Source organism: Emys orbicularis, chromosome 7, assembly GCF_028017835.1.
Source record: "Emys orbicularis isolate rEmyOrb1 chromosome 7, rEmyOrb1.hap1, whole genome shotgun sequence".
NCBI classification, from domain to species: domain Eukaryota; kingdom Metazoa; phylum Chordata; order Testudines; family Emydidae; genus Emys; species Emys orbicularis.
In genome coordinates this window covers 74,370,768-74,388,040 of record NC_088689.1, presented here as the reverse complement: position 1 = coordinate 74,388,040, position 17,273 = coordinate 74,370,768, and the positions used below count along the sequence as shown (strand labels likewise).

The 17,273-nt window shown below is 48.0% G+C and overlaps 1 protein-coding gene across 4 annotated transcripts in view; it reads left to right on the top strand.

Moving 5' to 3' along the window:
• The first annotated feature begins 7,319 nt into the window (after positions 1-7,319).
• Positions 7,320-17,273, top strand: part of PAX2 (paired box 2) — a 97,621-nt gene continuing 87,667 nt past the window's right edge. For 3 of the 4 annotated variants that reach the window (XM_065407230.1, XM_065407228.1, XM_065407229.1), the window contains exons 1-3: positions 7,320-7,362; positions 10,964-11,132; positions 12,319-12,516. In XM_065407230.1, coding sequence (XP_065263302.1) covers positions 7,320-7,362; positions 10,964-11,132; positions 12,319-12,516 — 410 coding nt within the window. The remainder of the gene's footprint in view (positions 7,363-10,963; positions 11,133-12,318; positions 12,517-17,273) is intronic. The other variant, XM_065407231.1, reaches the window with a different exon arrangement.

Genomic DNA, 17,273 nt, shown 5'->3' with positions numbered 1-17,273 from the left:
TGTGTGCAGGGGGAGAGGTAGCGGCAGGGTTACAGAGAGACTGGAAAGAGCTGCTAGAAATGCCACATTTTGCAACTTTCTTTCTGTCTGATGGATTCATTTACCTAAAGAATTGGCCCTTACTTAGCTAAGAAAGAAAGAAAGAAAGAAAGAAAGAAAGAAAGAAAGAAAGAAAGAAGGAGGGAGAGCAGTTACTAGGAAATATGTTACTTTCTTACGAGTGTGAAGAAGTCTCCACCAAACTTGCCCGCCTGGCCCTGTAACATGGGGAACCGGCTGTGGTGCCGGACGCAGTCGCTGCCTTTCTGTCCTCAGGTCTCTTTATGAGATGATTTTTGGAAATGAATTCCAGGCAGTCATTACCCACCTCGGCCCCTGGGACTGCTGGAATTACCCTTTCCAGGGACTTTAATGGGAGAGCGAAGGGGTTTTCGCTGATCCGCAGCACTTTTCGCTCTCTCCCCGTTTTATGGGTGCATTATAGCGGGGTTATAGAAATGGGTTTGTGTGTGAGAGAACTGTAAATCCGAACATTTACAAATGGCCCTAAGGCAAACTAGCCTTGGACTGGCAGAGAGAGAAGGAGAGAGGAAGGGGAGAAAGGGAGGGTCTCCCCTTAGCGCTGATTAAAAGGAGACTTTAAAAAGCGTCTAATTCACTCGTCTGGAGTTTTATGGAGAAATTAGAGGAGGACAAAAAATATCTCCAGCAGGGGGGAAAAATCCCAGGCCCTACCCCTACCTCCTGCCCGGAGCAAAGGGAAACCCAGAACAGGCCGGCTTTATGGCTCCCAGAGCTCCATACCAAAATCAAGGTACATTTGGGCCCAGTTTGTCTGGGACAGCCAAGCAGTGTCCACCTCTCTCTCCCCGCACATACCTATTAAGAATCACCCTCCTCCCCCCTATGTCCCCAGGGAAAGAAGAAATGAACTAGGATTTCAAATATTCTGATATTCAGGGGAAATATGAGAGATCCGGCAGGGTTTTATCCCTACATCTCCAAATCCCACAGCGTTCTGACTGTGGCTATGCTGTCTGCCTCTGCATGCATGTTTTCTGAATGTATATGCAGGCAGGACAGGTGTCTGTCTAGATGCATGCAAGTTTGCAGTCTCTTTGCAGGTATGTCTGTTATCTGTAAACATGTCACCGCAGTCATGCTAAGTACACACGTGATCACGTCAGCACACGTCTCACATGCATGTGATGTCTGCCTGCATGTTTGCCATCTGTCCGTGTGCCGGTATATTGGTGGTGTGTTTGCATGGATGTTTGCAGTCCATCTGCATGCATGCACCATGACGAGGTGCACACGTGCATGAATATGTACAGTCTGTCTGTACACACGTGTGTTTGGTGGTGTATGTGCATAGTATTATTATCTGCAGACTGTATGCACGTTTGCAGTCTGTGTGCCTGCATGCTGGTGCTGTGCACGCAGGCATGTATTTCTGCTTTCTGGATGCATGCTTAAGAGGGGGTTATATCCATGCACGCATGTTTGCATTAAGGCTGTCCGTATGTCCATGGCCTGGGAAGCTACTTGCCGTGTTTTTTCAACTCTGGCCAGGGTCTGCCTCCAGCTCTGGACGACCCGGTGCGCTAAGAGGTGGCTTTGTTGCAAAAGAGTCTCTCCACAATGTTGGCTCTTCCCCCCACCCCCTCTCAATGAGGCTGTAAAAGGTCTCCGGCTTGTCTCGTTTTAGTGGCAAACGCTCTCTTGTAAAGAGGAGAGGTTAAAGTGTCGGTTACTGAATAAAGAGCAGCACACGTGGGCTATTACCATTCAGGGCAAACAAATGCAGAGAGGGGAAAGCCAACAGTAGCAGCGGCAGGCAGAGCAAAGGAGCAAAGCAAAGCCCCTTCCTTCCTTTTCTGCCCAGTGCCAGGATGCCCAAGGAGCCTGTCCCCCAGACATGGAATCCACCCATGAGTCACAAAAGAGAGAAAGAGAGAGGGGGAGAAACGAGGGGGTCTTAGATGGGAGGGGGAAAGAAAAAGAAAGAAAGTAGCTTTAGGGGGAATGTGCTGTGGAGTGTGAAATTGCAGCCCATGGTGCTCCATATTGTACCAGAAGCTCTCCAAAAAGCTCATCCTCCAACGTGACCAGAGGTGCTTAGAGAGAGGAGGGCTCGGAGACACACAGGGGGAGGGGCCGAGACAAATATTAGGCGTTTTTAATTGTTCGTTTGAAGCTAACTTTATTTCAAAAGGGAAAGGAAAAAAGCAGTGGCCTCTTGTCTCCCCGATGCATCGATTTCGGGGTGTGAGTGAGAGAGCGCCAGGGACTTTAACCAGCACCCCCTAATTCCTCTCCCAGCGCCCCTTCTCTGCTCGAGCTCTCCTGAAGTCCGGAGTCCTCCCTTTGAGCCGCCCTTAAATTTCGGAATTTCTTGAATGCAATACTCTCCTCCCCCCCCAAAAAAATCCCCCCGAGCGCAGCTCCCTAGTTGGGTTGTTGGAAAGAAAGAGGAGAAATCAGACAAAAAGTTTTGCGTTTGGGAGTTCTCACACACCCCTCCCCCGCATGTGTGAGGGGTATACAGGCCGCGGGGGGTATCAAGGACAGATCCAAGGTGTATCCTCATCACTACCCCCTCAAATCAGACTCTAACTCGGGGGATCAAATCCAAGTAGTCACATAATGGTTTCATAAACCCTCAAACACCTCACCTTGAGGCAACTCCCTTCCTCCAAATTGACTCTCCCCAGAAGCAACCTACAGGATCGGGTTTTCTTCTTCCTTGGGAATAAGGTTCTTGACCCACTTGGGGTGAAAGGAGTTTGCAGAGTTTGGGAGGGGGGGGATTGCCAGGGTGGATTTTAACGTAAAATCATAAGTGTGTGTGTGTGGGGGGGGGGGGCTGAAATAAACCACCTAAAAACGAAGGATATTTAGAATGAATCATTTCACAAGCCTGCAAAAAGAAAAAATGATTTTGTGACGCTCAGGAGTTAGCAACATTTTTAGATAACATAAATATGAGAATTATCCCCACAACAACCCAATTCTGTAGCAGTAGATTCGGTGCCTTTCCGGCCCTATAGATATGTATATAAAACGACCAGACAACATGGGTGCGGGCTATGGTTTTGGACGTAATGATCTCAGTCAAAACCATTTTTTTAAATAGGCCCGAATCCTAAAAAGAAATGAACATAAAGGCCCGGATCATAATTCCCACCACCCCTCCCCCTCCCCCGCTTTCAGATTCGGAAATCGCTTCCGCTCCCCACTTTTGCGGGACTGGGAAGAGGCGGTTGTTAAAACTAACATTTCATTCACTCCCTTCCAAGAGCGAATACAAACCTGTCAGGTCTGAAGAACAGCCCCAGAGCATTCAGCGAGAATTTGAGGGGAGCTGAGCAGGGCATTGGGGTGTGGGGGGGGGGGCGAGTGGGATCAATAGCAAAGATTTGGGCTTGATCAGTCGGCGAAAGGCAGCTAATGAAGCAAATCCAAAGATCGGTATCACCTCAACTCCTCCAAAAGTTTATTTTTCTTTAAATTTCCGCAGAGAGGCGGTCGCCTCTTTTGAAGTGTAAATGTTTCTAGCTGGGGGGGGGGGGATAAGGGGAAGGGGAGAGACTCTCTCTGGAATAAAAAAAAAAAGAAAGAAAGAGACAGAAAGGTTCATTTAAAGTAAAGTCGGACGGGAAAAAGCAGCCAAGCCTGACCGAATGGGAGCCGAGTTTGGGGGGTTCACCTAAAAAGAAGAGTGGGAGCTCCCAGCAGATCTTGCATTGTTCCTGATCTCGAATTATTAAGCGTGCGCGGGGAATATTCTCAGAGATCCTTGTGGTCTTGGATATTCCCCCCTCCGCCCGCAAATAGAAATTGTTCTGTGGATCTGAATGTTGACAAAGCAATTCTTCCAGGAAGCCGTGGGGAGGGAACGGGCGCCAGGTGACGGTGCGATATGGGGGGTGGGGGAGCTCTCTGAGATTATCTCCTCCCCTCTTGGGGAAGCAAAAGGCTTTCTTGTCCACATGGGAACATTGGCCCGATTTAACTGGATCAGACACTGGTTTCGTTAAACTGGGCGAGCCGCTGGCGCCGACGCGGCTCCAGAGTCATTGCGGGTTCCTGGACGCCTTTGCTAATGCGGGGACTGTAGTAGGGGAAGAGGGTCAAAGTGACAACTCCCGCAGGCTGGGGGGAAATTCGTCTTCTCCTCCCCCGGCCCCACCCGAGGAAAATTGCTGTCTCATTAACACACAACCAGGCGTTATAACGCCCCAAGAGCATCTGCGTCAAGGAAGCTCCCCCCAAAGGACTCCCCGAAGCGCTAATCTGGTCCAGGGTGTCCCCTAGCAGCGGAGGCCCCTGGGGCGGGGTAGTCAGGGAAAGGAGCTATCAGACTGGGAGCCAGCGGGCTACAGCTAGGACAGTTACTGGCTTTCCCAGTCCCCAATGCAAACCGAAGTTATTGGAGGGGGGAAGAGTTCATGGCAAATGTCTTTGTAATTGTGTGTGTTTATCAGTCTGTCTCCCTCTCCCCCTTCTCCCTTTCCTTCTGCCCAGCACTGGCCGGTGAGTGTCAGAGGTTTGTCAGCCATTTGCTAATATTTGCTGCGGCTGCTGGGTGGCGGATTAAGTTCAAATCCGGTTAATCTGAAACTTTCCCCCTGCGATAGAAGTTGATGTGTATCAGTTTGGAGCCGCAGACAAAAACCAAACCGGAGAGCGCCATCTACAGGCCTTGGGAGGGAAAGGAACGCCCGCCCCCTTCCCGCACACCTTACACAGGGTTTGATTCCGAGCAGTCAGGCCCGCTTCACCTGCAGCCGTCCAGTCCTGAACGCTGCCCCCTTCCTCCTCCCTGCCCGCCTCCCCCACCTGCTCCGTGCGTGAGCGGGGAAAGGATTCCTTTTTGATCTACCTCCTCAGCCGGGCGAGTGGAGAAAGGCAGCTAGCAAAGTAGGAGGCAATGAATAGAGGGGAGGGGGTAGGATGGATGGCGCGGGGGGTGGGGGAGGAGGTAGGTTCAGCATGGGGATCAGTGAGTTTGCCGATGGCAGACTAGGGCTATGTGAGTTGCAAAGGGGAGAAATGAATTTTCGAGAAAGGGGCACAGATGCCTCCCAAGCCCCCCCTCCCCCAAACCAGAAGCAATAATGCTCCGTACGGAGTATTTCCACACGCACACACAGGGGCTCTGAGCCAGAACCGCTCACAAGCCTCTTCCAAACTTTGCACCTGGTGGAAATTTAAAGTCCTGGGATTTTTCTCCAAAAATCAGGGAGGAAAATCACAGTCATGCCGGGCTTGATAACAATAATAATGAACATTAATAAACATTAGCATTAATTGTAACAGCAATAATAATTATTATTACAGATCCGACTACAAATACTCAAAACCTCCATTAAAAACGTAAGAAAAATGTAGCCTTCGGAGGGAGTGTTTGGATATTTTGGTTTCCACTGGCTTAGCTTTTTTTTTTTTTTTTTTTTTTTAATGTACACATTGAAAACAGGTATTGTTGTCTTTCTCTGCATTTAACCATATATAGTGTCGGGAAGATTTTTAAATCAGGGTTTGCAAACTCAGGGGAAAGAGAGAGATAAAACATCAGCTGAAGTGCCAAAATGATTTATGAGATGGTGGAAAATATTTCATAAAGATCTCTCGGAGATTCTTTACTTAACCAGTTAGAAAACAAAGGGGCTATTTTGTGACAGATAAGCAAAGAGGTGGGGAAGGAGGGACCAAGAAAGGAAGAGGAGAAACGAACAGTGTTTCATATGATGATAAACACATATGGAAACAAAATTTAGCTCACAGCAAATTGCCCCGTTTTCACGTGTGAATTTATTTATCCCCAGGTGGGCGTTTCTCTTCTGCTTTCTTGTTAGGTCAAAGCCGCCTCTTTTACTTTTCGACCCGTTTCCGAAATACTTTATAAATCCTCTGCCTGAAAACAAACAAACAAACAAACAAACGGGGAGGGGGGACACTCGGGATTATTTTATTTTCCTTATTTTGACACACGCGCGCGCAAAACCAGAGAAACTTTGTAACCCCCGGATTTGTCATCTCCCAGTCCCAAATATGCCACTTCAAAGCGATACAATAAGGAGGGTTTTTTTTAAAGTTAAACACCGAGAAAGCTTTGATGTGTATCAAATCCCAGCCGCTTTAGCTCGAGAGATCTCATGGATCCTGAAGGCGGAAAGCACTTTCATCGGCGGCTGAGGGTGCAAAAAAAAAGAAAAAGAAAAAAGGCCGATGAAACTGACAAGCGCCGTGTATGCGTGGGGGAGAGAATGTGCTTAAATAGGGGAGTTGGAGGCGCCGCAAACAAAGCAGGGAATTAGGCTGTTTAAGCTCAGCGCATCCTCCTGCGTCCCCTAAATATTTAGAGCCCCGTCCCCTCTGCAGCCCTTATCTAGAGTTTGTCTTATCTGCTAGTTTCGTTTTTCTCTGTAGTTTTAATCCCAACTCTCCCCCCCCCCCCCACCCCCGCTCCCAGCGCCCTGGCATTCCCCCCTCCCCCTCTCCTCTGCCCGAGTGACAGAAGCACGGACCTCCTCGCCCGGGCTCCGTCTCCGCGCGCTGGCGAATCAGAGAGTGTTGGAATCTATTGCCTTTGTCTGACAAGTCATCCATCTCCCGGCAAAGGGGAGGGCGAGGAGGGGTGGGGGTGGGGGAGAGAGATCTGGAGGGGGCTTTGCAGCTTTTAGAGAGACACACGCGGGGAGAGGAGGCTCCATTCTCCAGCCAAAGCTCCTCGCAAACACATCCCACCTTGCGAGAAAGTCTGCCAGGAGCGGGACCCTCTGCCTGGGGAGCAGGAGGAGGCGAGGGGACGCAGGGAGGGGGCTGCCGGTGCTCAGAGATCCCGGGGATTTCTACTCCACTTTGAACTTAAATGAACTAGCCCCAGACTTGGCGGAGGAAGAGGAAGGAAGCCGCATCATCCTCTGCCGCTGCTGCTTCACCACCGTCATCATCCTCACCTTGCTTTCGACGCGCTCTAGCCTCCAGCCCTTCACTGACCCGGCTGCCAGGGATGATCTGACCCGAGCGCTCCAGCCATGACATCCACCTGCCCCCCGGCCGCTGTCTCTCGCTGCCCGCTGGGACGCTGCTGACCAGAACCATCGGGCTCCGCTTGCTCTGCCCCAGCTCGAGCCAGCTCCCCGTCCACGGCCCCCGGAAAGTTCTCCGCTCCCCGGGCAGGGCCGAGCGCCCGCCTCCCCTCGCCCTGCTGGCTGTTTTTTTGTTTTTGTTTTCTCCCCTAAGTCTTGAAGTTGAGTTTTAGAGGCGACACGGCGGCTTCAGCCGACTTCTTCCCCTTCCTTTGCCTCCCCATGGATATGCACTGCAAGGCAGACCCCTTCTCGGCAATGCACCGTGAGTACCGGAGCCCAGCTCCTTCTGCTGCATCCCTCCATGCCTCCTTCCCCAACCCTTCTTCCTCACCTGACCCTCTTTCCAGGCCATCCTCCCAGCCGTCTGCCGCCTCCCACAGCCAAGGTGGGCTCCGAGCCCCCTGCCTTGCTTTGCCACCACCGGCCACAGCTGCTCCCTAGCTCCTTCGGGGTTAAGATCCCCATCAAAGGGGATCCGGGAGCCTGGGAAACCCCCAAACTTACTGGAGGGAATGAGTGTGTGTGTGAAAGGGAACAACAACAACAAAATCAGGTCTTGCTCCAAATCCACTTTGCAAATTGTGCCTCCGAGGGGGAGTAGTTGATTCCGACGCGTGTGTCCAATTGTATTTTTGATCGTTTATATTTTAATCTGCAACGTGGGTCAAAGCTTTATTTTTTAAAATTTAAATACATATATATGTGTGGAACCACAGTTCTCCCTGTATTTTTTTGTTTTTTAAACTGAAGAGGGGGTAAATGTCATTTTTAAATGACTGGGAAGGTGATTGTTTGTTTTAAGGATGAATTAGGGGAAGAAAGAGGACAATTACGTTGTTGGGAAATCTGGCATTTTCGAGGGTTATTAAGAAGTCACAGTCCTCCTTTTTTCTTTTTCTTTTAAATTTATTTATTTACAAGATCCCTGGGGTGCATTTTAAATACATTATTGACATACAAGAAAGTGGATTCCTGATATGTTTTCAGTCTAGAATCTCATTTCAATCGAAGGAGGGGGGAAAGGAAAAAAGAACCCATGACAATAATTGTAATAATGAAATTACAATTCATTTGAGCTAACCGCAGGCAGGAAAAATAATTCAGGGGTTTAAAAAGACAGAAAGAAAAATAAAAATCTGAGCTAGAGACCATACTGAGTCAGGAAATGAATAATTAAGAACAATTTGTAACTTTCCACGGCGAAACTTTTCAAGACGCTGCCCTGGCAGCTGTATAAAAATAACCCAATATTTAAAGGATACACTATACAATATTTGGGTTTTTAAAAATGATTTGCAAGAAGAAAAAGAGCAGAAATATAAAGCCCACGAAGAGGGTTGGCTGCAGCTTTATTTCTTTTTCAAAATTGCTGCTTTCTGAGCGATTTTGTTAGGGAAAAATATTGTTTCCCAAGTATATTCACTGAAAATACTCCCAGCGTTTGGAAATATTTTGTTTGCACCCCGGCGGCTTTCTTTTTAATTGATTGCAATACCTTTGCATTTAATTTAATTTGGAAAATATATTTAATCGATAGAAATATTTCACAACACAGCGGATGATTTAAAGAAAACCCAATGAGATTTGGGAACGTTTTATTTTTGCTGCCGAATTTTGAAAAAAAGCATGATTCAGTTTGGGCCATTTATATAATATATAATACATATATTAACAGGCAATTATAATACACATAAGCGCCGGTTTCCTCTCGCGCTCACACATGTATACAGACTATAGAATGTGTTCTGTTCAAAGGGACAGATGTGTGTATATATATATATATATATATATATATATATATATATATATATATATATATATATATATATATATATATATATATATATATATATATATATATATATATATATATATATATATATACAGAGAGAGAGAGAAATAAGGTTTGAAAGGGACCGATCTAAATTAAAACAAGCCCAGGGGGAAAAAAACACTGGGTGCAATAATTTGAATTATTAATTTTTTAATCTTTTTTGCATCTGATGCCTTTTAATATTCTGTAATGCGAGTTATCAATGGTGCCTTGAATTATTTATCAGTGAGGTGCTGAAGAAACTGCTGGCTTGTAACTTTAGAGGCAACATGTGCAAAAGGTGGTCTGGACAAATGAGGAAAAAACAGACACACGCACCATTCAAGAAAGACCCAAATGATACCGAGGGGTGGGGGGAGGTAGAGGGCAGGAAGAAATGTCCACTACCACCACCCAATAATCGCAAGCATTTTTTTCACAATGGGGTTTTAAAAAATAACGAACCGGGTCAAAAAGAACGGTCTAAAGAAACCATCCTGGGATTATGCTCAAGGCAGTTTGGAGGGTGTTTCTTAGGTGTTGGGGGTGGGGTGGGGGGGGGGGTTGTGAGAGATGAAAAAACTCTATTTGTGAAGAAGGACTTGGATCGATCGTAGGGCAATGAGAGTTCCCACTAAGTTCAGAGCCAATAAGTCAGTGTCAAAAGCAGGAGAGAAAAAAAAATCAGCAAAAATATAAACAGATCATTTTTCAGCAAACTGCAAAACCAGCTGAAGATCTCTTTCCAGGAGAAGCTGCAGCAGGTTAGCTCTGTGTGAAAGGAAGGCTCTAAACACAGTATACACACACTGCACAGTTCTATCGATACGGATACATAGGGATCATGGCAAATGAAGATATACCTTCTGTAAATATTTATGGGCACACATACATATCTACGAATGCGCATTTGTAGTATAACTCTCGCGCACACACTTAGGTGCAAGCGTCACAAATACAGCTCATATTTTGCTAATATCCGAATGAAGATATTTCCTCATTCCTGGCAGGCGTTTCCTGCCTGACAACATTTAGCAGGTGCAAAGCCCATCCTTTCCGTATTCATCCGAATTATTAGTGAAAAAAGGCAACCCAGGCGCCCCATGCAAGACAGAGCTGAAGGGGGCTGAATGGGGAATTTTTATTTCCCCTTGAACCAAATCCTTGTTTCAAAAAAATCAAGGCGAGGTTTTTTTTCTGGCGGATTTCCCCCCCCCCCCGAAAAGATCGAAAGCTTATGAGAGAGAGAGAGAGAGAGAGAGAGAGAGAAAGAGAGAGAGAGAGAGAGAGGTTTTGTTTATATAAACTGTAACCGTTTGCGGGACACAAAGACAGGTATCGTTCTTTCTTTCTTTCTTTCTTTCTTTCTTTCTTTCTTTCTTTCTTTTAGATCTATCCGAAAATAAATGGAGAAAACGAGCTAGACCAGGTAACAATTCTCCGGGGTGAGGGGTGCAGCAGGCAATGTGATGGAAAATCGTGGCACGGGAATGAAGTGAGAGAGGGAAAGGAGCAGCCGCAGAAAGGGGGAAAAATCCGAAAGGGCTCTGCCTGGAGCCGCTAGAAGCGAAACTCAGGAGTTCGGGAGAAAATCTCTTCCCAACTCCTGGAGCAGGCACGAGCCTGGGGATTGGTATTGTTCCCGTGCTCGTCCCCAGAATAATGCCCTGAAATTCTGCTGTTCCATCAGGCCGTTTTAGAGATCCTGGGAATAAAGGGGCACAATTGCCGCTGGAGAGTATCTGGGTGTGTGAAGGGAGGAAAGTGACATTCGTTAGAAATTCACTCCTCTGGGTTAGGGTGTGTTTAAGAGTCTTTCTTTCTTTCTTTCTTTCTTTCTTTCTTTCTTTCTTTCTTTCTTTCTTTCTTTCTTTCTTTCTTTCTTTCTTTCTTTCTTTCTTTCTTGTCCTTCCCCACACCCTCGCCCCCTCCATCGCCTCCATTCATAGCTAGTCACTGGAGATTTTACCCGCGGGTCGCTAACTGTCCCCGACTAACGGTCTGTTTCTGGGGTGCGTGGGTTGTTGTGTTTTTTATTCTCTCTCCCCAGCAGGGCATGGGGGAGTGAACCAGCTCGGGGGGGTGTTTGTGAATGGCAGGCCCCTACCTGACGTGGTGAGACAAAGGATAGTCGAGCTGGCTCACCAGGGAGTGCGACCCTGTGACATCTCCAGGCAGCTGCGGGTCAGCCACGGTTGTGTCAGCAAGATCTTGGGCAGGTAAGGCACGGGCGAGCAGCGTGTGCACCCCTTCCCCTCCTCCAAACAGCCTCCTCTCCCATCCCCCCGGGGTCCCCCTCTGCGCCCCCGGGTTGTCACGCAGCCCGAAAGGGGAGAAGTGCCATTTGCAGGACAACCCCTCCCCACCAATAGCCACCTCTCCCTCCCCTTTGCCTGGGAAACAACCTGAAGCAAGAACATTTTGTGAGTAGAAAAGAAAAGGGAAAAAATCCCCACCCCACCCCCACTCTGCCGAGCAGCCTTAAAAAACGGTCGCGACCAAATTTGGTGTGAAATCTCCCGGGAGGCAGATCGGGTGGGGGAACCTGCCTCAGCCCAGCCTTGGGGTTAAGGAAACAGGCTGTCTGTGTCTGAACCTCCCGGCCATCCTCCGACCTGCCCTTTGCAAAAGCGGTGTCCAAATCGTGCCGAGCTAATGGCCACGCGGGGACGTGGGGGTGCAAGGGCCAGAGATGAGCCGAGAGGGCAAGGAACCCCGAAATCCCCGCTGCGCACCCAGGCCAAGCAAATCGCTCTCCGCCTCCTGCGGCACAGCCAGGCCGTTCCAGCGGGGGAGAGAAAAGATGGGGGCTGGGGTGAGAATGGGGGGCCAGGGAGGGAGGAGAAAACATCCGCTAAAAGGGGTTGAGCTCAGCGATTCGGGCCCCTCACTGGCCCCCATCCCCCTGGATTTTATCCGGGGGACGGTTTCCGTTTTGTTTCCCCATCGCTGGCTGGGCCTGGCGTTCGGTGGAAAAGGGACCCCCCCATACACCCCGCTGCCGCACAAGGGCACAGCCCCACCTCCGCTGCCAACGAGCCCCCCAACACACCCCGCTGCCCAAGGGCACAGCCCCACCTCCGCTGCTCACACCCCGCTGCCGCACAAGGGCACAGGCCCCCCCCCTCCACTGTCCACGTCCCCCCACCCCAGCCAGGCGCCCCCGCGCCCCAGGGCGAGCAGCCCAGGAGGCAGGCAATGGCTCCCCGAAGCCGTGCGCCCACAGGCCCCAGGCGGGGGAGGCTCCGCTCGGCAGCAAGGGCAGCTAGATTTGCGGGGCTCGGGGGCGGTGCGGGGTCGCTGGCAGTGGGGAGGACATCGCATGGCAGCCGGTGGCCAGGTATGGATGAGCTCGGGCAGGGGAGCGCAGGCCCCGGGCACTGACAGCGCTCTGCTTTGGAGCAGGTATTACGAGACGGGCAGCATCAAGCCCGGCGTGATCGGCGGCTCCAAGCCCAAAGTGGCGACCCCCAAAGTAGTGGATAAAATCGCCGAGTACAAGAGACAAAACCCGACCATGTTCGCCTGGGAGATCCGGGACCGGCTCCTGGCCGAGGGCATCTGCGACAACGACACGGTGCCCAGCGTCTCCTCCATCAACAGGTAAGGGCGCCCCTCGGCCCGGCACCCAGCGCCCTGCCCCAGGGGCCGGCCATGCGCTCGCTGCCCCCGGGCCAGTCCCTCCGTGTCCGGCCCCCTCCCCTGCGCCCAGTCCGACCCACCTTTCCCACAGTTCCCCTCCCCCCACGCTACTTCCCTTTTATGGCCCCCATAAAGCTCTCCCAGCAGGCAGACAGCCAGTTCCTTTAGCCTACGGGTTACCCGGCCCTGGGGGCTCTAACATTTCCCCCTCTAAGGCGCCCGCTTCCTCTGCAGCACTGGAGTTCCCAGCCCTCCAACACGGAGCCTGCCGCTCCCCCAGGCCCGGCGTGACTGGGCTAGTCCCTGGAGGCAGCGCACCCCATCCGTGCCCCTACCCCCGCGGCGAACCCCCCCCGCCCGGGGCTTTCCTCTCCTGGGGCCTGCTGGTGTTGGAAACCTGCTTGGAGACAGCGCGCGTGGGCGGCCCTCGGAGGGGACCGGCTGGGCTGGGAGATGGGTGAAATTACTGGGTGAAAGTACGCGCCGCGGGGTGTTGCCTGGCTGTGCATGGCAGGGCTGGGAGTGCAAGGGTAGGCACCTGCCAGGAGACTTGCTTCCTTCTGTCCTGCTTCTCTAACGCTCTTTCCCTCGTGTCAGTGGATGCCAGTGTTTTCAGTAATTAAGACTGTGAGATTAAAAGCGCCCATATCTAAAGACAATCACAGCCCGCACTCCTGAGCCATTAAACCACCAAATGTTTGTTTATCTTAAACAAACAGACTTAGCTTCCCAAATGCGAGGCTCCTTCACCCCACCCCCAGGGGCAGCTGCTAAGCCAGCAAGGACGCCTCTTCTGAAGGCAGGGAAGAGCTCCATGAGGCGTCTAGCTGCTGTTTCAAACCTGCAGAGATCACAGCCCCTTGCAGAAGTTTTGATTGCAGCGGGATGAATGTAAAACAAACCACCCACCCCTCCCCAACACTTAGGGAAAGATCCTTTCTTTGGTGGCAAAATGGGGAATGCTGCAAGATGTTGTGATGCATATAAACGTGTATGAACAACACACACATTCATGTGTAGACACATGCACATTCACCTGCAGCATACATTGGCACACATTGGCAACACACAGGTAGACGCTTATGCACACACATACAAATATCACACCGGCCCAGGTAGAATAACACAAAGATACAAACATACACAAGACTGTACATACTTACACACACATATGCCACACTATTAGAAATATTGTAACACATCTAGTCAGGCACTTACAAAAACATACACATTTACACACTTGGATACAAATACTACCCCTATATGTGTATATATATATATACACTCACAAATACACACACTACATGGAGTATATATACACATACCTTATACACATGCACACTGACCAGCATGGTAGTATCTAGTGCGTGCATACATGCATATGTCTGTATATTTACACTTAGGCGTAGCCAGGATGTTGAAAAACACTGTATGTTCACACCAACATCAGGAAAAATAAACACTGGGGAAACACTACAGTATTTTTTGTCTTGTGCTATCCGTGGGAGATTTATCAAAATAAGTCTAATAACCCAGACAACCTATATTTATTGGCATCCTATATAAATAGCTTTAAATATTTTGCAAATGATATGAAATTATCCCAAATCATCTTGAAAACAGCAGGTAGAATTAGCTGGTAGAATGTACCTTGGCTAAAGAAGATTCCCTCAGACACACAGTCTCTGTAATATACTGCTCGGCTACCCCAGGAAATTATCCCTGTGTGTGCCATCTGTATTAAAATGGTTATTAAGTTATGAACAGGGTAACATAATACTGATCGGGTAATTATACACCCTCCTAAAAAACCTCCAGGTCCCTGTTACTCTCTCAGTCAGGTATTGAAATAATAACAGTTTGACATTCAGACACCTTACAAGGCAGCTGTGGAAGGACAGCCAGATATCCCTGAAAGGAATTAAGCCAATGCCCCAGAAGTCCAGAGGAAGGGTTTTAGGTTCTTTGAAGGAACAGCACATTCTTTCAGAGAGGAGCAAAGATGCAGTCTGCTTAGCTGGAACATGCATGCTAGGTTAGCTAGCCCAAAGCAAATTGACATCCAATAGCCACTGAAGGCAGGGACTTGTAACCTATTTGGGAAGAGTAGCACATTGCAGCGGGCTGCGCGGTGTCGTATTCATGCACAAGACCAGAGCCACATGCTTTCCAGCTCTAATCATATCTTTGCTGCTGACTTATTGTGCTGCCTTGACATTACTGTGCCTTAGTTTCCCCACTTCTAAAATGAAGATAATAATAATGACCTATCTCAGAGGGGTCGGGGACATTGTACTTAGCTAACGTTCGTAAAACTCTTTGGGGATGTAAATTGATTTATAAATGGTAAATATTATTATATCAAATAGGCCCAACTGTGATGCCCCAATTCTCACCACTGCGATATTTCAGTGTGAGATTGCCAAGGAAGAATGGGATCTTTTCAGTTTCTGGTGATTAAAACTCTCTTCAATCTCTTTCATAATGCAAGCATGACCTCCTTCCCGTTCACCCATTAACTTTGTGTGGGGATTCCAGAATCCCAGACTGGCAAGGAAATGATTCCTTTAATGGCTGCGGCCAATGATAGAAAAAGCACCATTTTAGGATGTGTGCTGGGGAGGAACACAGCAGTGTGTTGTGAGGGAACCACAGCAAAACAGGAAATAGAGAGAATACAAGGGCCCAATCCTGCTGCCATTAACAATGCAAGTTTCACCATTCACTTCAGTGGGAACAACACCGGGAAGATAGCAGAAAGAGTCAGGACTGCATTTATAATTAAAATGCAAATTCTCATTCTCTTCCATTGTCGAAGCAAACATTTCGAAATAACCAGATCATGTAGACATTGCATATGTGTGATAAATTGCCGAGTCATGTGACAAGCTGCATTTATCATGCATCTGTGTCCACCTCACCTGCCCTCTGATCACCAATTTGGCCCTCCCTGGATTTACTCTAACATTCCAACTCCCTGAACGGCTTCAGACAGACGCCATTTCTTAAAACCAACTTGCCACAAAAACATTTCATTACCCCTGCAATGTGGAATTTACCCCCAAAACTGTATTGGTCCAAAGTCCACCGTGGGCAGTTTTCAGACGTGCACTAATGACAGGTTTAAAGTCCAGTATCTAGGGGCTCTAGAAATGAGATCTTTGCAGAAATGGCAAAATCCCAGTTTTCTAACGGGAAATGAGAATAGCTTTTGTCCCTGGAAAGACCAAATATATTAGACTTTAAAGCCATGTGTGACATTTGTATGTATAAAAAAAAGCTATTCTAGGGCATTTTAAGAGGTTCTGAAAATGTATTAATTACATTTTGATTTTGCTTGTTCTGAATTCTGTACAGCTGGACTAAGATTAACAAAGGCACATGGGTTTCTAGGTGCAAGGATACAAAAAATAGTCAACGTGAAATTTTTAAAATCTTCCTAAAACCATTTCAAATAGATTTTCTGTTAAATGTGTGGCACCTACAGAATACATGTTGGACTGTAAAAGTTTGATCAGCATGCATTTGGGACAACACTTATAACTTACTCTCGGCTGGGCCACTTGTGAGTAACACGATCATCCTAAACGTATGCTGATGTAACCTGTATGCTGCAATGCTGTGTTTTAGCTCTACATATAGAGTACATTGAAAAACCTATTGTAACCCTCAAGACACCAGCAAAAATCATTTGCCTACCAGTTGGTGGTCTTCTGTTAACAGTGGTGAATAAATATGCACAATGCTTTAGTCAATGGACAAAATAGACTTCAACTGGTAGTCTCAAGATGGGAGATTTCTAGTACACATTTCATATATTATATAATAATAATTAGTACAGGTTTAATATATTATATACCTATAGGATAGATATTGTATATATCATTGAGAAGCAATTAAGTGACATAAAGTTCTAATTCCATCAACATAGCAAGCAATGAATGTTGATCTCAAATGACTAGAGAGAGTTTCCATTATCACATGGAAGCAGACTGGTTATCTTTGATCACTTAAACGTGGACTGTTTAAATTGGGTTTGCGTCCACATTGCTGTTAGCAGTACAGTGGCTTCTCTAGTATGAATTGGGGAGTCGGATATCACTTCCCACTGGGATCAGGCTATCTGATGTCAATAGGGATGTTGGCTTTGTTTTGCTGCTCTTGGAGAACCTTAAGAACCCAGGTTGTGCATGTTATGATAACCCACTGAGATCTGTACGAGCTATGCTGTGTGCTTTAGTGGGAACAGCACATCATGGAACCGTGTTCATAGTTCCGTAGTTAAGGATTCAACCCCCATTCTATTCTAAGCATTATTTTTTTACCTCCCTCTAACACTCAATATACTGTACAGTTTTCCAAGTGCGGAACCCAACAACCCAGCCCACAGACAAAGTGCCCCTCCATTCCAGTACTGAGGTGGCTTTCAGTACTATTAGATTTGCAGTTTGTGAGAAAACAGGCATGATCCCTATCTGAGGAATGCAGGAGTCACAGGCTTGTGGAATAATATTATAGTCAGTTTGCATGCTTACGGTTACTCTTTGGACTGTGTGTTTCTCTGATTCGTATAGCAGGGTGTGCAGTTTGCTGGACATGATAAACCTCAGTTGGGTTGTCACATGCTAGGTGGCAAGATAAAGCTTTTTCAGTCCCCTCCCAAGAAGTATCTAGTATACGTGCACTTCTAGAATTATGTGATTGGTTTTGGAAAATGT